General features: G+C 51.2%; 9 protein-coding genes across 9 annotated transcripts; 4 read left to right on the top strand and 5 right to left on the bottom strand.

The window, feature by feature from the left end:
• Window positions 1-1,357: 1,357 nt before the first annotated feature.
• Window positions 1,358-1,740, top strand: N7539_004879 (uncharacterized protein; the record flags this gene model as incomplete). Its single annotated transcript, XM_056934481.1, has 2 exons — window positions 1,358-1,378; window positions 1,564-1,740. 2 exons carry the CDS (start codon window positions 1,358-1,360, stop codon window positions 1,738-1,740), a joined length of 198 nt encoding a protein of 65 aa, XP_056789675.1.
• A 900-nt stretch (window positions 1,741-2,640) lies between these two features.
• N7539_004878 (uncharacterized protein) lies at window positions 2,641-3,681 on the bottom strand (the record flags this gene model as incomplete). Its single annotated transcript, XM_056934480.1, has 1 exon — window positions 2,641-3,681. The coding sequence occupies one exon, from the start codon at window positions 3,679-3,681 to the stop codon at window positions 2,641-2,643; it is 1,041 nt and encodes a 346-aa protein (XP_056789674.1).
• Window positions 3,682-5,499: 1,818 nt separating this feature from the next.
• On the bottom strand, window positions 5,500-6,307 carry N7539_004877 (F1F0 ATP synthase subunit d; the record flags this gene model as incomplete). The annotated part of the gene is made up of 4 exons (XM_056934479.1): window positions 5,500-5,529; window positions 5,598-5,684; window positions 5,765-6,160; window positions 6,299-6,307. 4 exons carry the CDS (start codon window positions 6,305-6,307, stop codon window positions 5,500-5,502), a joined length of 522 nt encoding a protein of 173 aa, XP_056789673.1.
• A 426-nt stretch (window positions 6,308-6,733) lies between these two features.
• N7539_004876 (nascent polypeptide-associated complex subunit alpha) lies at window positions 6,734-7,545 on the bottom strand (the record flags this gene model as incomplete). Its single annotated transcript, XM_056934478.1, has 2 exons — window positions 6,734-7,067; window positions 7,142-7,545. 2 exons carry the CDS (start codon window positions 7,543-7,545, stop codon window positions 6,734-6,736), a joined length of 738 nt encoding a protein of 245 aa, XP_056789672.1.
• An 896-nt stretch (window positions 7,546-8,441) lies between these two features.
• On the bottom strand, window positions 8,442-9,733 carry N7539_004875 (60S ribosomal eL14 domain-containing protein; the record flags this gene model as incomplete). Its single annotated transcript, XM_056934477.1, has 5 exons — window positions 8,442-8,501; window positions 8,686-8,949; window positions 9,114-9,248; window positions 9,327-9,447; window positions 9,711-9,733. 5 exons carry the CDS (start codon window positions 9,731-9,733, stop codon window positions 8,442-8,444), a joined length of 603 nt encoding a protein of 200 aa, XP_056789671.1.
• Window positions 9,734-10,543: 810 nt separating this feature from the next.
• N7539_004874 (protein transporter YIF1) lies at window positions 10,544-11,736 on the bottom strand (the record flags this gene model as incomplete). The annotated part of the gene is made up of 3 exons (XM_056934476.1): window positions 10,544-10,744; window positions 10,812-11,375; window positions 11,440-11,736. The coding sequence occupies 3 exons, from the start codon at window positions 11,734-11,736 to the stop codon at window positions 10,544-10,546; spliced, it is 1,062 nt and encodes a 353-aa protein (XP_056789670.1).
• A 354-nt stretch (window positions 11,737-12,090) lies between these two features.
• On the top strand, window positions 12,091-14,196 carry N7539_004873 (signal recognition particle receptor subunit alpha; the record flags this gene model as incomplete). Its single annotated transcript, XM_056934475.1, has 3 exons — window positions 12,091-12,315; window positions 12,405-12,687; window positions 12,749-14,196. 3 exons carry the CDS (start codon window positions 12,091-12,093, stop codon window positions 14,194-14,196), a joined length of 1,956 nt encoding a protein of 651 aa, XP_056789669.1.
• Window positions 14,197-16,217: 2,021 nt separating this feature from the next.
• On the top strand, window positions 16,218-17,997 carry N7539_004872 (MFS transporter; the record flags this gene model as incomplete). Its single annotated transcript, XM_056934474.1, has 2 exons — window positions 16,218-17,618; window positions 17,695-17,997. The coding sequence occupies 2 exons, from the start codon at window positions 16,218-16,220 to the stop codon at window positions 17,995-17,997; spliced, it is 1,704 nt and encodes a 567-aa protein (XP_056789668.1).
• Window positions 17,998-22,079: 4,082 nt separating this feature from the next.
• N7539_004871 (uncharacterized protein) lies at window positions 22,080-22,929 on the top strand (the record flags this gene model as incomplete). The annotated part of the gene is made up of 3 exons (XM_056934473.1): window positions 22,080-22,097; window positions 22,145-22,571; window positions 22,694-22,929. The coding sequence occupies 3 exons, from the start codon at window positions 22,080-22,082 to the stop codon at window positions 22,927-22,929; spliced, it is 681 nt and encodes a 226-aa protein (XP_056789667.1).
• Window positions 22,930-23,029: the final 100 nt, after the last annotated feature.

Below are 23,029 nucleotides of genomic sequence, written 5' to 3'. Positions count from 1 at the left end.
GTAGTGCAGTCGAGCCCATTTTCCTCTTTCAGAGCCTCTTTCTACCTCTGCTCTTACTACGCCCTCATCTTGCGGGACTTGTGACTGTCCCCTGGCTACTGCTAGTCTGGCTACTGCTAGTCTGGCTACCTACCCAATGTCGGTAGGTCGTCGACTGATCTACTAGTCTACTAGTCTACTAGTCTACTAGTCTACTAGTCTACTAGTATTGCGAGTGTCATCAGTCCTCGGTCATCGATGATCGCTCGTCGCGCATGCCTGACTGCATTCCGCTCTATTCTGAGCTTGTTTCATCCGCCTCTCCACCACACCAGCCACCTGTCACCTGACACCCCATCTCCTGCTCGTCTCGCTCTGCCAGTCCGCTCCTCTGGGAGTTCTTTGGAGCTCACTTACGTCAGTGGTCCTCAGCCCTACTGTCAGAATCTGCCAGATGATGATTCTGTCATATTTGGGGTCAACATCCACTCTTTGAGGAAAGGCACCCTCGTTCCTGAATCAGAATTGGGCTACCGTCACCCCCAAACAGAGACCAAAGTACCCCCCAGAAAAAAAGACAAAGAATGAAACGTCAACGGGCCATCGCCAAAAATTGATAATGATAATAATAATGATAATAATAGTAATAATAATAATAATAATAATAATAATAATAATAATTTAAAAAAAAAAACAAAACAAAACAAAAACCAAGCCTGACAGTCCCCGCCAGTGTCTATCATTCACCTCTTTCAGCCATCCTTACGTATCGTGCATCAGACACGCTGTGAGCCCCGTCCCTCCTGCGGGTTCGTTCGCGGCTGGTCTGTTCACTCTCCGTTGCCTGATTCTCTTTTCTTTTGAATTTAGTGGGATTCTATGATGTGCTTTCCCCCGAACTGTGGCTTGTGGGACTCTAGATTGCATCCTTGGATACGGACCACACGCCCTGCAAAAGTGCAAACTAGTCCCCGCCAGGTTGGAATCAAGACCGTGTTTCTCGCTGTTGCTCGGCAGCTGGCCATCGCTCTCGTGCATCATCGTTCTGATCTCATCTCATTTCTTCATGTCCTCATTCCCGGGGCCCCTCTTGCGGGTTGTTAAAAAGGTCAGCCTCTTCCCTGATCTTGTTTTCTTCTCTTCTTTTTTTTTCCCTTCCCTTTCATCATGAGACCGTTCAGTGATACTTCTCTCCACGCCACGGCCTCTTCCAGCTCGACCCCAATTATTCCTCCCAAGCCAAACTCTCGATCCTCTTAAAAAGGGCTCTCTTGCTCCTTCTTTCTGTCCTCCCTCACAGACAGATTGATCAACTCCCATCCACGACTTCACATCATTGACCGCCCTTGACCTCGTGAACTGCTCTCCCTCCGCAAAGATGGGTGCCGTTGTCTCTTGCGTATGTCTTTACCCACTCTCCTCCATAGTCCCCCATCATCGCCTCGCTGGTATCATTCTACCCACAACACCTTCTTACTACCCCTCGACTCCTCTCTCTCTCTCTCTCTCTCTCTCTCTCTCTCTCTCTCTCTCTCTCTCTCTCTCTCTCTCTCCGCCCTACTAACCGCTAAGGCTGCGGTACAGATTACCAGCGTCTTTCACGCCATCGGCCGCTGTCTGATGGGCATTGTCAATGCCATCGGCTCCGTCCTCCGCGCCATCCTCGACGGCATCATCACCATCTTCGATGTCATCATCTCCTGCCTGACCTGCCAGGGCTGCTCCGGCCGGCGTCATAGAAGATCCAGATCTGCCGTCTAAGGACCACTCCATCGCCTGATCGAAGGGGCGGTATCTCGTTTTTTGATCTGGCTTATTGTCTTCTTCCTCTTATCGTCCACATGACGTTCCCTGGACTGATTGAGGACTGAAGGTTGAGAGTTTGACTTTGGATTTGGATGACACGCGCTTGAGATATCAGGCTTGAGTCTTGGCTCCTGGTTTATTTGCTTTCTCTCTCTCGCATGTTCCCTCTCTTTTTTAATGATTATGCTTCATACCCCTACGAGCGCATTAATACAACACGTTTACTGCAGAAAATTTTGCTCTCTCCCCCTCTCTCTCTTCCAAGTTCCCACCGGAGTGCACTTTTGAAATCGAGACTGTATTGTAGAAGTGGAATCTGTTCGTGTGGCGTCTCTCGTCAAAGAACCCTCAAGATGATTTGAAATAGGTCCAGCTTCGGCGGGGACACGATCGACCCCTAAGAGTCGTAGATATATAGCAGATCAAGAAATTGCATACTTGAGGAATCTGCACATGATCTACATATCATACAAAGGTCTCCTCTTACGCAAATGTCTCGAAGGATTGACCACCTGCGGAGACACGCCGTGAAATATATGGCCCCAGTGATGTGGGCAGTACCAGCCATCACGAAAAGAGAAAAAAGAAAAAGAAAAAGAAAAAGAAAAAGAAAGAGAAAAAGAAAGAGAAAAAGAAAGAGAAAAAGAAAGAGAAAAAGAAAGAGAAAAAGAAAGAGAAAAAGAAAGAGAAAAAGAAAGAGAAAAAGAAAGAGAAAAAGAAAGAGAAAAAGAAAGAGAAAAAGAAAAAAAAAAACACAAGAAAATCCAAACCCAGCTCGGCCCCTACATCCTCTCGGTTGATAGTCTAAAGTCGATGGTCGAGACTCTGTCTCATCTCCCCCTCACTCCTCACTCCTCACTCCTTTTCAGCTCTCGCCGTCATGGCGAGCATCAGCTCCTGGCGCGCAGACGTCGGAATATCATCCCAGCGCACATTCCACACCACCTGTGCAAATGGATCCTCCGGCCCTTCCATGCATCGTTGAATCAACGCAAAGTGCGACGCCTGCAGAGGCCATCGCGACGGGACCCGACAATTGCCCGTGCGAAAGTACATGCGGAGTAATCGGTGGAAGGGATCCAGCCGGCGTTTGCGAATCAACCGCGTCGTGATCTGAGAGGATCGTTCGGCATTGGCACCATCCTCGTCGACGTAGAAATCGGAGGACAGCAATTGAAGAAATTGAAACTGTTCCTCGGACCACGGCTCCTGGAGCAATTTATCGGGGATTTGGCCGGCGCCGAGAGCGGATCCACAGGGGAGTTGGAAGAGGTCGTCCTCGTAGAAGACGTCGTTGAGAAATCTGATCTGCACGGCTCCGAGATGGAGCCAGATAGCCACTTTACGGTTCACGGTCGGTGGAGTAGCTGCGTCTTCATTCGGCAGATAAGCCGGGAGAATGAGGTCCCCTTTACCGCGGTATCCTCTTGGGGCCCAATCCGCACCCTCCAGATCGTTGAAGCTCGCATCCAGGGATCCCAGTACGAGCTGGGCTTCATCAGTAAAGACCAGATCCGCACACTTGCGCCGGAGAACATGTTCAACATATTCGCGCTGACAGCGCCGCATCAGGGGCCAAGTGCACCACCGACACTCGAGAATTTGGGTTTGTAACCGCTGTCGACATTGCCAGGTCACGTTCCAGAAATCCAGCGGTGGGGGTAAAAAATCGGGTGTGAAGAAGCCCTGTTGTGAACTGGCATTGGCGCTGCTGAAAGCCAGGCGGATGAGCCAGGTGTACAGAATGGGTTTGGAGAGCGCACGGGCGATATATGGCGAGGCTCGCGGGAGGTTGATCTCTAGGCTGTGGAGGAAGATCGCTTGGATGATCTCCACGGGTAGAGCTTCGAGGCGAGACGAGCACACATGTGCAGCTAGCGGGCTGACTGGATTCATTGGACTGCTTGAAGATTCTAGATGACCGGGGTTTGACAAATTTCTTTCGCGTGGCCCCTCGAGCTGGCTTCGAATAGGGTATGTATCATTCAATTGATGAGGTCACCCAGCTCGAATGGAAATGACTCTCCACAAGCCCGGATTAATGAATTTGAAGAGAATTCCAAAGCCTCCCGTCACGGTCAAAGCCAAATCAACGATCCCGTGGCTCTAGTAGTATTTGTCTCAAGATGAGCAATTAGCTTGTTTCGAGGTGTGGTAAATGTGGCGCCCCTTGGTCGTTCAGACTTGGATCAACTCTCCCTTTCCACTCGAAGGATATCAGAATCGTCGATGGTCGGGTATGCTGAGGAGAGGTCAGTCATGGCGAAGCCATTGAGCGATCAATCTTCAGTTGAGGTTTGGCCTCAAGAATCAGGGGGCTTGGCGACCCTGCTTGATGCTGGAGATTATAGGAGAGAGAGAGAAGAGGCAGTGTGGGGGGAGAAGTGGATAGAAGGCAGATGTAAATTGACATGTCTTGGCATGACCCCCGGTTGGGGCTCGCGGCATAAACATTCAATGCAAAGTTCAAGTGGCGTTTCGAATTCACGGTCAAGTGTCGGTAGGGCTGGAAGTACTTTGACCTGAGTAGCTGCGTCTCGCGAAGATTCTTCTGGCTACGTGAGGGGAAAATATATATCTATATCTTTATACATATATATGTGTATAAATTTGGAACAGGGTTGGTTCCAGGGAGCAACCCACATCACAGATTCCCAGTGAAGGCGGCAGTGGTGACTTGGTGGTATGTGCAACCTTCCCCGCGAGCCTGTATATATCTCCAAGCTCCCAAACCCTTCAACACCTAAAGTCATGCCTACTCGACCACGCTCGTCTGAAATATCAGATATCCATCCCGTACCATGTCGATTGACACCACTGTGCACGGCCTTTGATAGCAACGAGAGAATCATCCTACGTGATGTCCATTGAGGTAGATTGCGATCCTCCGAATACGACCTCGTGACCTCGTGGGTCGGCGGTTTCAGGTGAGGAGCAACACATTCGACGGATTGAATCGACACATTCAGACAAGATGCAAGACTCCGTCCGTTTCAATATACATAGGTAGTAACCTGTGCGTGTTTGTAGTGGCATCTACGCATCGCCTCGGGCTTTTGTTAGAGTTGTTTCACACTTCCTCACCTGGGCCATGTCTGGCGGGAGTAGGCGGCATGGGTGAAATGCGCAGAACTCCAGCTCTAGTGGCCGATGATCAGATACCATGTTCGATTCGAAGCACTTCCATACTCTACGATGCTTAACATCCATTACTCGATTTGTTCGTCTCAAGTCGCGACAATCCTATATAGACGGCCAATGATCAGTTCAGTATGTAGACCACTCCTGATAAGCGCCTTCAGTCCGGTCACTGTATTTGATCGGACTGGTACCGAGAAACATTCGACAGTCGCATACTAGAATCAGACGTCACCTCACCACTTCTTGTTTCGGGAGCTTGTTCAATCCGTACGTGTCGTTCTCGAGAGCTCACCTCTGCGTCTCAACAAACATTCACTCTCATGAATTACGAGGGGACTAGAGTGTGACTACGAGCTTAAGAGGCACGCCTTGGCACAAAAGGACACGCAGAAACGATCTGGTTGTGGACTTGTTTCTATACACACCCCATGCACCCAGTCACTTTGCTTCGATGGCCAGACTGTGAGCACACCGAGATGAGGCGGGCGTATGCTGAAAATGGGAAAAATACATCTTGCGGCGCAATGACACGTGGGAGAACATGCGAAATTGAATCGAAGAAATTCAAACCGCTTAAACGGCGGACAGATCGCCGAAGCGCTCCTATATGGACAAACATGTGAGAACCTCTGTAGACTCAGCCTAAACACGGACCCCGGACTGGAACATACCTTGTAACCGGGCGGCATCCACTTGCCCTTGGAGACGAGGGAGGCGGTCTTCTCATCAATCTCGGGCTGGGCAGAGGCAACCTCGTCCTAAAAGAAAGTGAAAAGAAAGAGTTAGCGACCGCACCGAGCAAGCACCACCTCCTGGGTTCCACTCTCTTGATACATACCACAGTGAGGTCCTCGAAGGGACGGGCAGTCTCAATGTTCTCCAAGGTCTTCTGGAGGTTGACCAGCTCGGAATCGATCTTGCCCTTGGTCTGCTCGGCGTTCTGAACGGCCTGGGCCTCAAAGGCATCAATGGCCTTCAGCTGACGGCTGACATCGTAGGAAGCGGGCTTGAAGCTCTTGAAGTGGTTCTCGATCTCGTCGATGACGGCCTGGTTCTTCAGGATACCGCGGTAGTGGGAGAAGTCGACGGTCTGGGGCTGCTCGGAGAGAGCCTGGACCTTGCGGCGGGCATCGTCGTTGCGCTTCTTGAAGGCCTGCAGAGAGGCGGCGGTCTGGCCACGGAGGCCGAGGGAGGTCGAAACCTTCGCCCAGTCGATCTTGAGAGCGGCACTGCGCTGTTCGTACGGAGAGAAGAGGAGAGAGCCTTGGTTAGCGGACTGGGGTTCACGCGATCTGGGCCCGGCCACGAGTCACGGTCATGAGGCGCCTTTCTTCACTGCGGGGGAGGGGGGGGGGGGGGGGGGGGAACGTACAGCTGCCATTGTGTCGAGACGAGAGAGGTGTGTTGGAGAAAGAGGAACGAGGGGTGAGGATTCGCTGTACAGGGTGGTGCCGGACGGGCGAGTTTGACTCGGAAAGGTTTGGAGACGTGAATCACGTGACCGTCCGGATTCCGAGCAACGAGTGGTTGAATAGCTGTGAACCAATCTCAGACCTACCGGGGGATGTATATTGCAACAAGGTTACTGAAAATTGGAGGAGTCAATTGGGTGATTCTATGGACTGCAATTCGTCTCTAATGGATATTTTTGAGCAATTTAAAGGGGTTGCATATTTAAATGAAGTCCAGTTCAATCCTTTTTGGGGTTCCATTGTGTACACTATAATGCAACTCGATCTGAACTTAGACCATCGAACTGTGATATTCTAAGCCTCTCCAAACTATCATGACCTACGCAGTAGAGTCATTATATGCTGAGGGCCATGATGGAGTTGACAATATCATTGTCGTTCTCCCGCAGAGCCTTGACGGCCTTCTTTCGGGAAACGCTGGCCTGGGCCATGACCAATTCGATGTCCTTGGCCTCGAGACCAGACTCGTCAACCTCCTCACCATCATCCTCTTCCTCCTCCTTCTTGGCCTCGGTCTCGGGGGCCTTGCCCTTGCCGTGGTCGTGGTCGTGATCGTGATCGTGATCGTGACCGGCGTGCTCACCAGCAGCCTCAGCGGCAGCGAGCTGCTGAGCGGCGGAAGCCTGGGCCTGGGCGTTCAGGTCCTCAATCTTAGCCTCACCAAAGATGCTAGAATAGTGAGTTAGTGCGTGAGCGCAATGGAAATAGAAGATGCAATTGCGGGTGGAGGGGGAGCTACATACATCCAGGTGTTGCTGGAGGGAGAACGGTAGACGTCGGGCTGGTTGACGACGAAGAGCATCTGGATAGCAAGAAACGAGACCATTAGCGTATTTGTACGGCAGGTAATGTTGTATCTTTGCAGCTGACGATTGCTTCGATGTACAGCGGCGGAATGCTGGCGAGATCCGTGGACAGGAGTTCTTACGTTTTTGGGGCGGCGGAGAGTGACACGAGTGATGCCAGGGACGTGCTTCAGGCCGAGCTTGGCGATAGCCTTGCGAGCCTTCTTCTCGTTACGGGAGTGGATGGTGACAGCAGCGCCGCCGGGGATGACGGGCTCATCGCCAGCCTCGGATTCGGACTCGCTTTCGACGTTCTTGGGGACTTCCTCATCGGGGAGCTCTTCAACACGGGGGTCGGCCATTGTGAATGTGTGTGTGGGGGAGGGGAAATCTAATGAGCAATGAATGGAATTCAGTTAACGACAATGTTCAGCGCAAAGGGGCGTGTCGACTGATGGAGCTGGCGCAGGTCGGTTTGGAACCGTCCGGTTGACGTGGTGGTGGGATGGTGAGATGGTGGGAGGGCGGGCGCAAGCGGGCAGAGGTTGCCAACCCAACCCCCACAAACCGGCAGAAAGCTCAGAAAATCACGGTTTGAAGATGAAGGGTTCATTCTGGCGGAACTTTGGGCTGATTAACGCACCTGGAGGACAGAAATGAGGCTGTGGTGGTAGCTGGTGGATTTTGTTGCTCGTGAGGTCAAAGATTCAATAGCTGGTGTGCGGCAGGCCGTCGGCCGAAAATCGTTAGCGAGGCGGTTCCCTGCCCACCCCAGATTCCCACACTGTGCCCTGAGGCCCTCACCAGCCACGACTTCAAGTCCCGTTACTATGGCCAAACCCCCCTACATCGTCATTCATGGATAGTGCATGAGGGCGGGTCGATCTAGATCGAATAGTATGCAGAACGTTGGATTTACCAGAATCGGCTGTTTTCGACCGGTTTAGAAGATATGACATTGCAGTCTTACATATTGGATCTTGTTCGCTCTGGCCACTTTTTACATAAATTCATTTTCCTCTCTTCCGTTTTGCAGAAAGATGAGTTTCCCAGATCTATCAAAAGTAGGACGACCGATAGGGCCTAGACGCAGAGCAGAACTATGACACAAGCCATTGCCGGGATATCAAGGCAGTTGGATCATTTTTGCTGTCGATCGATTAATGCGTACAGCGATTTTGCTGGTGGAAATGGCCAGCTGTGGAAAACCCGTCCCAGGACACCTCCTTCATCCTATGCACCAAACCCTCGTAATCATTTATGACTTGGCGGCAGCAGCCTTGACCTTGGCGTGGGACTTCTGGACCTCGTAGCGGGCCTATCGCGAATTGTTAGAAATGACACTGCGATCGCAGGAGATGGGAACGACTGAATCCCGATTTTTGTTGGCGCAGAAAGAAGAGTGGACGAGATACCGGCCATGGATGCTCGATTCCCGATCCCATCTTCGTATTCTGCCACCCCTTCGATTCCGGACTCTGGTCGTAGGTGGTTCAACGTACCTGCTTACGGAGGCGCAGAACCTTGAAGCGCTCGAAGTCGGTCAGGTTCTTGCGGCGCTCAGTGCGCTCGGTCTTCTGGGCGAAGCCAGACTTGGCCCACTTGCCATCGATCTCGTTCTTAGCCCACAGCTTCTTGACGGGGCCAGTACCGGCGGAACGGGGAAGTTGGGGAATAACGAAGTGGGTGAGAGTGGCGTGAGCGAGGGGAAGAACGTGACGGGGCACGATCTTCTGCTCCTCGCCGGAGGGACCGTCGACCAGGACCTGCAAAAGCCACCATGTCAATACAACAATTTCCATTGACTCCGCCGGTTAATCGCACGGCTCCTCTTCCAGATTGTTCGTGCGAATTTGGAGGTCTCCTCATATTCCCGGGCTTGCGTGCGGTTCGAACAATCTGTCGGTTCTTGGGGATTTGCTCAACGTACACGGCGGTGGTCAACAATCTCGACGATGGCAGCGAGCTTGCCAGCGAAGGGGCCTCGGCGGATCAGGACGAGGCGGCCAACCTCGACCAGCTTCCAGGAAGCGAGCTTAACGTCGATATCGGCCATCGCGAATTTCTGAGATGTGCAAAAAAAAGTTTCAGCGGTTTGTTCCTGTGCTCTTCTCAATCGTACGGTTGCAGCAGCGGCACTCACGGTCGACCGGGTTTGGATGTGTCGGGGGGTTGTTGTCGAAAGTGTCGAATTGTCCAAGTCGGCTTTGCGAATTTCGGATGTGCCCACACAAGTCTCGCTTAGCGGGCCACTCGTGGCGGGTCTAGGGTTGGTTTATGTCAGCCATATCCCCAGTCCCGCATCAACATTGTTCCGCCGGGAAGGATATCTTGAAGTTTTTTTTTCTTCTCCATTCAGTGCAACTGGACTTGTGGCCTATTACAAGAGTTTAACGATGCTCTGCTCTAGACCAATGTCTTAACACCCTTTCCGTCGCCCTTTCTACTAATTGGACAGCAGCGTTCGCAGCCCTCCATGATGTAGAACTAATCACTGGTACGTCTTGAGTCTTTTCCCCATTCTCACCCCACGCCCTTTGCTTTGCTCATATGATGCGGTAATTTGCGATTGACCCGGTGTCTGTGAGGCTCTCGCCGGAGCTCTCTTATGCAGCACTGTCGTATGATATTCAATTTCTTACATATTCTGATATGCTTCCATTTCATGAATCATTTTTTTCACTCGAACATACATTCGTTCAAGGCAGCTAACTGTTTGAAGACATGCAGATCATCTCGATGCCGGTCGTCTTTTTAATGACAGTCCATAACCTCGACGCTTTACATCCTGCAGCAAAGGTTGGTATTCTTCGATCTCGTTTCCAAGCACCACCACCCCAAGCCCACTTCCCCCGGCCCTATGATTAAAACCTTTATCACGCCTAGATAGTAATTGAGCTACGGCCATGATATTACCTTTATCACCAAGATCTCTGAGGACCACTTCATCACATTGTCTTTTCTTTGATCATGTCATCTTGAAAATAATTTCTAACAATCAGAAGACATCCTAGTGTTCAAGTCACTTCTTAGCACCATTATCAATGACAAGTCACAAACATATTTTCCATGAACATCGAACGTGTTGTCCTCATAAAACGTAGTCATTGTTGATTGTACCGATCGCGTAATGCAACGGAATGTCGACTTGAACACTAGGCTAGACATGTGGGCTTGATGTTTGGCCATCGAGTGGCTGTACTATAAATCTTTGGCCATGATCTTGATCAAAGTCCTCGAAACGTGATTCGGGCATGATCGTCCGGGTCGCGGCTGTCTCGCATCCCGGTTTCCCGACTCCCGTTCAGAGAATGTCAGGCGATATTTCGCTATCCAGGTGTTGTTCTCCGCTCCTGTGTTTCAGGAGCTGACACTTGTCTTCGCCGAAGACGGCCCCTCACGACTCAGAACCCACATGAAGACGAACTGAATGAGGTACGAGTACACAAACAGAAACTGAGTCCGGCGGTTTCGTTGGGACCGCGCAACGGTATGCATGCCACCGTTGCGCATCGCTGAGTCAGTCGAGTCGGGTAGCAGAACGTACTTTAATGAACGAAGCTGTGATTGGCCTTTGGTTAACAATCCGTCCAGTCGTAAAACATCCTTACAGGACAATGCAACTTACCAGGAAAAAGGCATTCGCCAAAAAGGTGTAGACGAACACCGTCCAGCCAACCCAACCGCTCGTACCACGTTCAGGTGTAAGTATTTCCGACGCGACCAGGGTCATGATAATGCCAACAAATTTGTAGCCCGAGTATGCGACTAAATCGAGCAGCTGGGAGTCGTTGTTGATACTCAGGATATACATGGCCATCTTCAGACACAGAATCTCGAAGACAATGACCGCAATAGCTGTAGTTGTGATTGACCCCAGGAGCTCCGGGTGGAAATTTCCGCGGAATCCAGCCAGTAGCACCGAGAGTAGAATGTATGTGACAAGCGCCATCACGGGAATATACATGTCAGGGGAGTTGAGATCGTCTCGCGGCGGCAGGAACATGGAAGAGTATTGTTGTTGAATGATTTGACCATTGGGGCCAGTGGCATTGCCGGAAATTCGGGCTTGTTGGCGTGACCAGGGTTTGTGTCGCCATGGGAAGAGGACGAGTGCGATTTTCCTCAAGACATACGAATTGGAGACATTGAAGTAATGTTTCAATGCAGGGATTGAAATGTAACGATTAAACTGAAGAGTGACATTAGCTCGCTGCTCTAACCACTAGGACTGGCCCTGGATGTGAAATACACACGTTTTGCTCGACATATTCCTGGCCTGCCTTCATCGCGGTCTGGCCGACCTGGAATCCCATTTGTGCGGTAGGGTCACTCATGAACCCACCAAATCCGGGCTCGTAAGCGCTGCCACCTCCTTGTGCAGATGAAGGCTGATATGGATTGCCCCCGCCGCCATAGCCGGCGTTCGGTGTCTGCTGGGATGACGGAGGAGGTGGTGATCGCATCATTGGCACGGTGGACACATGTTGCGGGACAGGGTGATGGAGAGGCGGCGATTGCGCAGGCGGCGGTGCAAAGGAGCCCCGGTACATGGTGTACTCTGCTGGAGTGTTCGATAGAGGAGCGAGATGCTTTGAAGTCGAGACAGCACAAATGTGAGTCTGATAGCGGAGGGAGGGAGCACGTCACGAATGTTGAGTGGTTGTGGGGGATGAGTGCGCCTGGGAAATCGGAGGAGGTGTGTCCCAACGTGGCTCAAGCTCCGCTCTGCCTCCGAGCTTCCACGACGTCGGTCCTTTTGGCTCAGTCCGCCACCGCGAGCGGAACTTTACCACCAGCCCGGCTTAGATCTCGCCTCCTTCCCCCACCACAGAAAGACCCCAGAACTCCCCCTTTTCAACGCATTCAATTCCTCCTTGTCATATCGTTTCTAGGAGTTCAGTATCATGTTGGAAGCCTTTGAGATTCTGACCACTTCCGGCGTGGTACTCTGGTCCAAGTCATATGCGCCAGTGGGGTCACATGTTATCAACAGTCTCATCAACGATGTCTTTATCGAGGAAAAGGTAGTACCTCAGAGCGGCCCAGTGGGTGGAGCATTTCCGGTCTACAAGAAGGAGAAGTACACTTTGAAGTGGAAGAGAATCAAGGAATTCAATCTCATATTTGTGGTACGTTATTAGTTGTCGCATGCGATCTGTCGCATTGGCTACTGTGTCCCCGAGTTCTGAATCGTAAGACTGAAAATTTCCTACTATAGGCCGTCTATCAATCGCTACTTCATCTTGGCTGGATCGACAAACTTCTGGAGAACATTTCGACCATCTTTATCGATGTCTACAAAGACCAACTCAAAGGCAACCGTGCCCGCATCTCCGTCTACAAATTCGACGCATACTTCGAGCAGCAAGTGCGAGAACTAGAGGATAATACTGGCAGCTTTACAGATGGGCTTGCTACTGGCACAGACGACAAGAAAGATGCGCTTGTGTCATCTGACAACGGTGGTCCACCTCCGCCCCCTGTGCCGGGCCTCATCAAAGGTATACTTACATGCCCAATCTGGAATGTTCTTTGAAGACCCGTAAGCTGACGAGCCTCAAGCGCAGCATCAAGCCGCGCCTTCTGGGGCGATCTCTGATGAGGCTACCCCACCAGGGACTCCTGACATCTCTAGGACCTCAACTCCTGTCACGGGTCACCTTCTTGCCGGCAAGGCTGGGCCTGCGGGCCGCGTCTCTCGCCGTGCACGAAAAGCCGCCAACGCTAGCGCAAATGCCTCCTCCGGCGATGAAATTTCCCGGAAAGGCGGAAAGTCTACGCCAAAGAGCTCTACAAAGAAGATGCGGAAGTGGGACGCCGATGGCTTCGCCGACGAAGATGATGGAGTCGTCTTGGATTATTCTGCACCCGCAGATCAGACGAGTGCTGACGCGCCCGTCGTAGAAGCTGTTTCCCAAGACGACATGGGCCGCCGGACTGGGAAGGGTGAATTTGTCCTGAAAGATTTGGGCGATGAAGTTCACAACATCCTGGACAATGCCGATGCTGAAAAGGGCAAAGACTCGGCGCTTTCGGGTGTTGTAGGCTCTGGATTCAATGCAATCGGCGGGTTCTTCCGCAACATCGTTGGCGGCAAGGTTCTGACAGAGGCCGATCTGCAAAAGCCCTTGAAGGCGATGGAAGATCACCTTCTCAAGAAAAATGTTGCTCGGGAGGCAGCCGTGCGTCTTTGTGAAGGTGTTGAGCGCGAACTCGTCGGCAAGAAGACTGCAAACTTCCAGAGCGTTGATGCTGCGCTGCGCATCGCAATGGAGGCATCTTTGCGCAAGATTCTGACACCAACTTCGTCACTTGATCTTCTTCGTGAAATCAATGCGGTGACCGCACCTACTACGAAGCAACAGGCCCCGCGTCCGTACGTCATGTCTATAGTTGGCGTCAACGGAGTTGGAAAGTCCACCAACTTGAGCAAAATCTGCTTTTTCTTGTTGCAAAACAACTACCGTGTTCTCATTGCTGCTTGCGATACATTTCGCTCGGGTGCGGTTGAGCAATTGCGCGTTCATGCCCGCAACCTCAAGGAGCTCAGTGCGCGCGAGAATGTTGGAGAGGTTGAGCTCTACGAGAAGGGCTATGGGAAGGACGCGGCCAACGTTGCAAAGGATGCAGTTGCGTATGGTGCGGCCAACAAGTTCGACGTTGTGCTGATCGATACCGCGGGCCGCCGCCACAATGATCAACGCCTCATGTCTTCCTTGGAGAAGTTTGCCAAGTTCGCTCAACCAGACAAGATCTTTATGGTCGGGGAGGCCTTGGTAGGAACCGACAGTGTCATGCAGGCCCGCAATTTCAACCAGGCCTTTGGCAGTGGACGCAATTTGGACGGATTCATTATCAGCAAGTGTGACACCGTCGGTGACATGGTCGGCACATTGGTGAGCATGGTTCATGCTACCGGTATCCCCATTGTCTTCCTGGGAGTCGGGCAGCACTATGGTGATCTGCGAGGATTGAGTGTCCCTTGGGCTGTGAATCTCCTGATGAAATGAGACATGACAATATGACGAGCAGAGTGATAGCAGTGTTATATTAGTTTGCAGCGACTCAGGCAGAATAAAATATTTTTCTGGCTTCCTTTTGCTGTCGAATCAAATGCGCTCACTGTAATAACACCATCAGTCCGCACATTAAAGATCGATAAGTCCAGCCATTTATAACACACGTAAATTGCGATCGCCAAGCAGCGTTATCGTTGTCGAGACTCGACTCACTCGAGAGTGCTTGGAGTTAGTCTTTTCGATATTTGGGTCAGAATATTACCGGCAAAAAGATTACACAATCACTTGGTAGAGCAATTGATTTTTGACCTACGCAGGGGTCGAACCTGCAATCTCTTGATTCGTAGTCAAGCGCCTTGCCATTGGGCCAGCAGGCCGATGTAAAGGATGCGAAGTTATTGCGATATCAAGCAGACTTTTCGTTGCGGCTCTTTCTGACATGTGCAATTGGTCAACGAGGGGAAAAAGTGGATCCACTCCGACTGCCGTATCCGGCACGCGTGCCACGGCACTGTGGCAGTTGGAAGTTCGGTTCAGATGGTTAGCGGCGTACTAAAATTTGTCCATGTACTGAGAACTGTGTGACTACAGTGAACAGTCTACACTCTACACTGGGGCTTTCAAGTCGTCGGCCGGGCAGCAGTGCTCGAAAACCCACGGAGCTTCTTTTCGCGAGCAAAATGATTAATCCTGGCCCATCAATCCCATTTGCTTGGATTGCGTACACCCAACGTTTCGAACCGCCGCCGTAAATACAGCCGGCAGTAGCTTCCTCGTCCTGGGTACTCATATGGTGCAGTCTGCAAATCGAGACTCTCGAATATACATTGATCAGACTTATATTGTCAGACAGAGAGACTGTTCTGCGTGCTTACGAAGGCCAGGAGAAGTCCATTAGAATGGACGTATTAGTTTGACGATGATACATTTGTGGAAAGACTGCTGTATCAGCTGGATCATTAGGAAGATGAAATCAATGTAATTCGGGAAGATCACATCTGAAGAGACCATTCAAGAGATTCATCAGTATGACTGTTCAGCTAAATAAGGATTCATACTATGAAGAACTGGAGCCCCAGTAATGACCATGTCCTAATGTCTGCCACTGTATAGTACTTAATTCCCGAATGCTCCTATCGGCCGCTGCAGAGTATAGACTATAGAAGTTAGACAATTATGTTCGGTACCTGCATCTGATCGTCCAGGCCGCCAACTAGACTCGATTCAGTGATCTTGCGGGACACACGGACACATACGTGCAGATCGCGGTCGCACGACCAGGAACCTCAAGCATCTTTGGGAGATATTGGTCTGGAATTTGGAACGTGTAAAGCATAATCGGACTCTCACTCACTTTTTGGATGTCCAGATGCGATTAAAAGAGGGATTAGACCTGCGAAAATGATACCATGTCTAACGTGACCATACGCACCCTGGCCTGAGTACATGGACTTCCTCTATGGTATAAGATCGATAGCATCCCTAAAGGCTTTGGGGATGGGTCATCACTTGAACAAGTTTGAAAGCGGTCGATTTCTACACGCCAACCTTAAAGCCTCGATGAACATTTGCATTGGCTGGCCATCACCGCCCAGACTCTTTGTGCTGTGGTTTAGCATTCTCACTCGAGTGCCCGCCGGGCCGAGGCTTACATCATCTCTTTCGGCGAGCACCTGACGCAGCCCTGGACAGCTCGAACCCGGTTCCGCCATGTTTCCAGCCGCGCTGATCTCAAAGCGGTCATTCTTCAAGACTGACTTCTCCTCACCCCACGTCGACTAACTCACCCGCTGAAACGGTCTCAGAGCTGCGGGAGACACTTTGCTCTGTCATTGTGACTTTGTACATCATATTTGAGGTCCTCTGTGGGATCTGGCACAAAACATCAAAAATCCGGGGACAGCGTCATTCGCGGAGGGGCGACCAGCCTCAGTCAGTCACTGCGTTGAAGGTCTACCATACCTCTTCGCTTTGACATCACTCACTTCCGAGGATTTTCGACATCTCTCGCGATGACGGTCTCTGAATCTACTCAGATCCATCGGCGATCCTCTACGCAACATTACCAAACATTCGACACTCCTCCCCCAAAGTCCCGCGGACGTCCCAACTCCGGCCAGTCTGGATCGTCGGGCGACGGTTCTCACGACCAAAATGACCACAATGAGCCTTCCGACACAAATTCGCCGCTGCCAAAGAGGCAAATGGCCGTGCTTGCTATGATCGCCCTCGCAGAACAAACTGCGCTCAACTCCATTAGTCCTTATCTTCCACATATGGCATCAACTTTCCCAGAGGTTGAACCTGGTCAGGTGGGAGTGTACGTAGGTACTATCGCATCGGCCTTTGCTCTCGCTCAACTTGCCACAAACTACTACTGGGGCTGGTTGTCGGATCGAATTGGGCGCAAGCCGGTCATTCTTCTTGGCACCATCTTGACCGCGTTGTGCTTCGTTGCTTTTGGCTTTTGCAAGACCTTGTGGCAGGCCATTCTCGTGCAGGCGCTTATGGGAGTTGTGAATGGCAATCAGGGACTTGTTTCCACTTGCTTGGGCGAGATTACGGACCGGAGCAATCAATCGCAGGCTTTCACGTACCTCCCGGTTCTGTACGGTCTCGGAGGTATCACCGGTCCACTTCTTGGAGGTCTGCTGGTCTTTGAGCGAAATCCCTTCACGGGTGAAAGGAGCACATATCCCTACCTGGCACCCAATCTCCTTTCCGCTGCCGTGCTGTTGCTGGACTTTATTTTGACAGCCATCTTTTTGGAAGAGTCTCTGGAAGACGCGGACATCTTGCCACGCTTGGCAAAGAGGGTTCGCAGCCTGTTCACGTGGCTTTGGCAGTTTACGGGGCTCTCGAGACATCCAACCTACACTCGCTTGCTCCAGACGACTGCGCATCACGATACTGATGCTGAAGACCACGACAGCGATCTTGACTCGGCGTCGGAAGTATCGAGCCGGCAAGGTCCACCAGTTCAAAACTTGACATGGGACGAGATTTTCTCTCGAGATACCATTCTGTTACTGTTGACTTATCTCATCTTTGCATTCTGCAACGTCTCTTTCAACTCGTTGTTCCCAATTTTCGCCCAGGCTAGCCCGCCAGCTGGCCGTCATTTGACTCCGTCTGAGATTGGGCTTGCGCAAGGCTTTGCAGGTGTGGTGACCATCTTGTTTCAGATTTGCGTCTTCAATCGCTTGCGTGACAAGATGGGCAACCGATGGTCCTATCGTGCTGGCCTCTTTGGCTTTGTCGTCTCTTTTGTCTTGATGCCTTTCGTAGGTTATAAGGGTGATGATGGGAACGGACTGACTCAAAAATCCGCTCTCATGGCCGTGGAGTTGTGTTTCGTGGTACTGGTCAAGACAGTTGCGTCAGTGGGTGGATTGACTAGTGCCTTATTGTTGGTAAGTCACGCCCCGCCAACAGGTTCTTTATCACTGCGGTTGCCTCGCACTCAGATCACTAACATGATAATTGCAGATCACCAATTCGGCACCAAATAATGCAGTGCTGGGTGCTCTCAATGGTCTTGCCCAAACCCTCTCTGCTGCCGGGCGGGCCATCGGCCCCTTCTTGTCCGGCGGACTATTTTCGCTTACAGCCCAAATCCAACCCAAGGGAGAAGCCATTGCATTTGGGGTTTTTGGAGCTGTCTCATTCATCGGTTTCATCATGAGCTTTGGGATTCGAGGTCGATCCCTTGAAGCCGAGGGGTGGGTCTCGGAGGAGGACGAGGATGATACTGACAAATCCGACGAAGAGAACGAGACCTTGGAAGCATGATGCATTGCAAAGGTCGATTTATGCTACCATTGCACATACTCTACCCATCTACTGTATAGAACCTTCGAAGCTCAAGACATGAGCTGCCAAAACGACATCATGATTTTTTCACCTGGCCTGAGCCGCCACCTGCATCCCAGAGTGCTCGGCCAAAGTTCGTCATCTTTCAGCGCTTGTTACAGGTATATGCGAGAGAAGGCGTTTATTCTACCCATTCACAAATTTCCTTCGTCTTGTTGACACGCTATTTTTCCTTCAAACCCTCCGCGCCGGAGTTGACAGGTGATACGTTACATGTTGAAGGTGATGATTTTTCCTTGCCCTGCCTGTGATTGTCTTTCTCGGCTTAAGTCTGTGCGAGCATTTTTCGGGTGGCATTCCAGTTCATGCTGTATTCTGGGAAAGGGGTTTCTCCGACTCCATTTGATTGACTTGCTCAAAACCTCGCCCATTCAGGTGTGTGTTTCCACTACAAGCAGGTAGCAGTGTCGAGTCTAGATGCATCACTACCCAGCTCCAAGGCGGGACCAAAGTCATAGCTCACCTGGAACTGAGTAAGGTACTCATGGAACAGTCCCGACTCCCTAGTCCTACTATAGAATGGTACTACCTAGAGTAAGAGTCCAATCACTAAGTACGATCGGTACCCGACACTTGAAAGTACTGTATGACTAGCAAAAGTGACAACTTACAGGTACTTACTACTGGACCATGCATCCGTCAATCGTATGTGTCCTGTCCAAAAGTCCCATAACATATCAATATCCATGACCCGGCCAATGTACAAGACTGAAGACCCGGTGGCGTGATCACGAGTATTGTCCAATGTCCACCATAACTGCAAGGATTGTTCCGGGCAGAGTCCCGCAACGTGCAGCGTTAGCCCAAGTGGATTCTGACTCTCCCGGGCATGGATCTACACCGATGCAGGTCGCCCAGGTAATTTGATTGTTCATGGAGGGAATCTCTCCGGAGTGGTATGCAGGGCTCATGGACGAGACGAGCAAGGATCTCGGGCTCATGTTCGAGAAAGTTTCATACCGTTGACTATCAAAGAAGGTGATCGAATGTGTGCATGCTAGGGTTGACGAAGAAGCCAGATTCATTTTCACAACATCCCAATTCTCGAACAAGCATTGCAAGCACAATCTGCAGCGTTCGGCGGTATCTGTCTGGCCCGGAAGTCACGATGGAACTGGCTAAGGCCTTGAGGTTCTCGATGGGGTCTCAATCGAAATGCCGGAGTTTTGCGACCAGGCATCTGCTGTACAAGGAGTCCCTTCATCCATAAGTCTAGGTACACACAAATGATCTATGCCCGTGCTGTACATTTGTCGATGATATCCTGGATATTGGATACCTCCTCTAGTCACATGATGAGCCTCGATCTTGTTTGGCACCTTTCGCTAAAGCCGCTTCAGGCGCAGGTAGACGAGAATTCATATCAGGCGCAAGTCGACAAGAATTCGTATTACTATCCATCCCTGCACAGCCCAGAGGCGAATCCGGTTCCACGTCCCTCGATTCCCTTCGAAGGTAGCTCGCCGCCGACCTCTCTAGAAGGAAACTGGAAATCCCAAAATCATGTCAGCGATGGAAAAGTGCGACGAGTCTAATGCCACTAAGCACTGAGCAGTAGCACTCAGCACTCAGCATTCACACTGCAGTCTGTAGTCTGTACTAGTGTAGCCGGGTACGGTTAGTGCCTGCAGTAGTTTGAAGTTAGTGGACACTGGACCGTGCTGGCCTTGTGCACCACGTAATCTGAGTCGTTGTCCCGAAGCCACATGAACCCAATTGGTGAAGTGTGTAGCAAGGGTTCAGGCAAAATTGGAAAAGGGATCAAGCGAGCGCGAGATGGATGGAAACGAGAAGATTCATGAGAGTACTTGGCTACTTGCATTAGCCGGCGGGTCCCGTGCCACTGCCCACTGATCCACTTCGCTCGTGCAATGGAAGTCGACTAGATCTGGAACCATTGGGCAGTCTCCGGAGCCAGTACTGTATAAATGTAGTACTGGAGAACTGCGAGCGTACTCTTCGTAGGAGTGATCATTGGCCAGTAATCCACCACATAGTAAGGAGTCTAAGGACTCAAGGAGTATGTGTACTATTACTAGCTATCCTAGGACCAAAGTGGTCTTCGGACTGGAAATGTGCCTCGTCAGAGGCCACAACAACATTCTGAATTCTATACACAGTGAAACGTAGCTAGATTTACACCAGTGACCAGTCACACAGCCAGCATCGCAGCCAGTAACGCAGCCAGATTCACACTAGTATCGCAGCCAGCATCTTATCCAGCATCGTAGACAGTAACGCAGCCAGTATCGTAGCCAGATCCGTTACGTCTAGCCAATTATAGGCTAGGGTTGATGCCATAAAGCTGAGGCGCGAGTCCATAAGTCACGTGTTTTGTACTTTCTACACCGCCATGGCAGAACGTCTCTTCCCCCTAAGCGTATATCCTAAAGAAGTTAGCCTAAACTATTGTTATTGTGTCTCTGACGAGACACAACAAGACCCAATAAAGCTCTGTTTCCGCTGCAGCAGAATGGTAGGTACAACGCTACACACTGTCATTGTTTGCTGCGCTGTTCCACAGTCCCCGACTTCCCCCCCCCAGTCCCAGTTCCTTTCAGGGAAAAGGACTCGGAACATCTCAGATTACAAGAAACTCAATCACTTTATCTCTCGTTTCCCGATAAGCGACGATAAACTCGCCGCTACTGGAAACTCTAACGGGGCGCAAACCTTGTCGGATTGAAAAAGTCAAAAATCCAGTCAGGTTGAGGAAAAAAAAGAAAAAACAAAGAGGGTGGCATCGGTTGCAGATCAGATCAAAGCTTCCGATGGAACAACATCGCGATCGCTCGGCTCCAGAAAAAGAGGACACCACGGTTACACGATACAGTCACTAGACTCACTACCGTCAGTCAGCACTCAGCAGCGACCTTCGGATTGCACCGCAGTACCGCACGTGCCTCGACATGCGAAGGAGGCCAGATCGTGCGCGGCCCGGGGGCTTTGTCCGTGCAGCTCCGTCGAAAGTCGACACGCTGGTCGTCGCGTAGTTGAAGCCACACCCGACGGCTGGCCCGGGGATCATCAGTCAAGGGTACGATGCGTTTGATGTACACTCTTTTGTTCATGATCCCTCTGCTGGACAATTCCTGACCATCACACACGTGGCACGTTTGTTTTGCCGACCAAGTTATAACAAACAATAGCCCATACCATATCTACTTCTCTAGGAGTCGTGTTTTGTTGCTGCGGGTTGTACAAGCCTGCAAGGTACCTTGTCAATGGCCTGCAAACGTGCAATTTCAGGGATGGATCTCGCTCAGGCCGCCTGTGTACTATTGTCCTGAGGTCCTGGAGGCTAGTAGCTTCCCGCACATCGTCCTTTTTTTTTTTTTTTTTTTTTCTTATAAATTAAAAAAAAGTGATGCCCGCTTGCCGTTCCGTCAAAGCTCCCCGGGGCCTGGGGACAGAGATCGGAGCTTGTTCGCCCCGTTTCGGGCACAAAGAGATGTCCTTTTCCCATGACTCGGCCGTCCGATTGAGACATCCTCCGAGCTACTCCTCCACGAGGATAAATGACTTCAAAAAAAGTTTATCCTACTGGTGCGGACGAGACCAGGCCCACTTGGAGTGGAGTGCTCTAAACGATGCGCTGCAACCTCACCCAGGTCGGACTTGCGATGTGTAGTAAAACTAAAAAAAAAAAGTAGGGCAGATTGGGAATGGAGTCGAGTCTAAACTAGTTGGCGTTACTGCTCCTGCTCCTGCTCCTGCTCCCACGAGAGAAGGTCCGGAAGTCCAAATCGAATCACTGTCAGTCACGACGAGATGGATCAGGGAATCTTTTGAGCCCGATTCCAATTTGTTCTCAATAGTGGGCTAAGCTACGATAGCTTCGGTTCTCATACACATTCTACGGTAAGGCTCCGGAGAATGAAGCGTATGAGCAGGCCTTCGGGCTCGATTGAGCAGCTACAGTGACAGCAAACCCATTGAAGTGCGAAGGTTGGCACCAGCAGATCAGCACGTACTCTCTTTTGCGAAACACTCATTGTCGAATGGGGGAGAAGCCGGTTGTATTTGCCCACAACTGCCTTCCGGTCAGAATCTAATCTATACCCAGTTCACCAACTACACACCCATCCTGTGCCCCAAAGCTCCCATTTCTAAAGTCTTTGCAATGTCTCACACCCTGATTATCCAACCAGTCACGGTGGATGAGATTCCCGCCATCACTCAACTCTGGTATACAGCCTTCAACATCCCAATCAACCTGCGCATGTTCCCCGATACTCCCGGCGTGCGCGCGTGGTGGAACGAAGCCAACCGCCACGACGTCCTCGACAACCCGCGCCGAAAATTACTCAAGGTGGTCGATCCCTCCACGCCGGATCAGATCATCGCCTATGCAAAGTGGGATCTGGATCCATCGGAGAGTGGCGCGCGCTTCCCACCCTGGCACGAGGAGTCGGACCGGGAGACCTGCGAACGCCTGTTCACGAGTCTGGGGGAGAAGCGACGGGCCTTTTTGGGGCACCGGAAACACTTTTGTAAGAATTCGCCTTTGTTGCTGTCCCGAGTGAGCACGTGGACGGGGGGCCGTGAAAGACTATGGGAGCATTGCCGTCCTGACTGATGTTTGCTTCTCTCTTTTTTTGTTTGCCCTGTCCAGATTTAGATATGTTGGTCACTCATCCCGAGTATCGGGGTCGAGGTGCCGCGTCCTTGCTGGTGAAATGGGGTTGTGACCTTGCCGACGAGGAAGGAGTGCCGGCGTATCTGGATGCTCATGAAGATGCGGCACTTTTCTATAGAAAGTTTGGATTTCAGAATTGTTATGATCAAGGCGTGACCGCGGATGGAGCTCTTCCGATGATTCGAGAGCCTCAGCAGCAAGCAGTGAACTGACTGGAGGGCACCAAATGGATTTGATGGCAAAGATCTGCGGGGGGAAGAGGTACTATATTTGATACTACTAGACCCCGGGCACGTCTTTTAAAGTCCGTTT

Source organism: Penicillium diatomitis (genome assembly GCF_028827545.1).
Source record: "Penicillium diatomitis strain IBT 30728 chromosome Unknown utg000005l_segment0_segment0, whole genome shotgun sequence".
NCBI classification, from domain to species: Eukaryota; Fungi; Ascomycota; class Eurotiomycetes; order Eurotiales; family Aspergillaceae; genus Penicillium; species Penicillium diatomitis.
The sequence above is the reverse complement of the archived record's forward strand: the minus strand, read 5'-3'. Positions and strand labels throughout refer to the sequence as shown.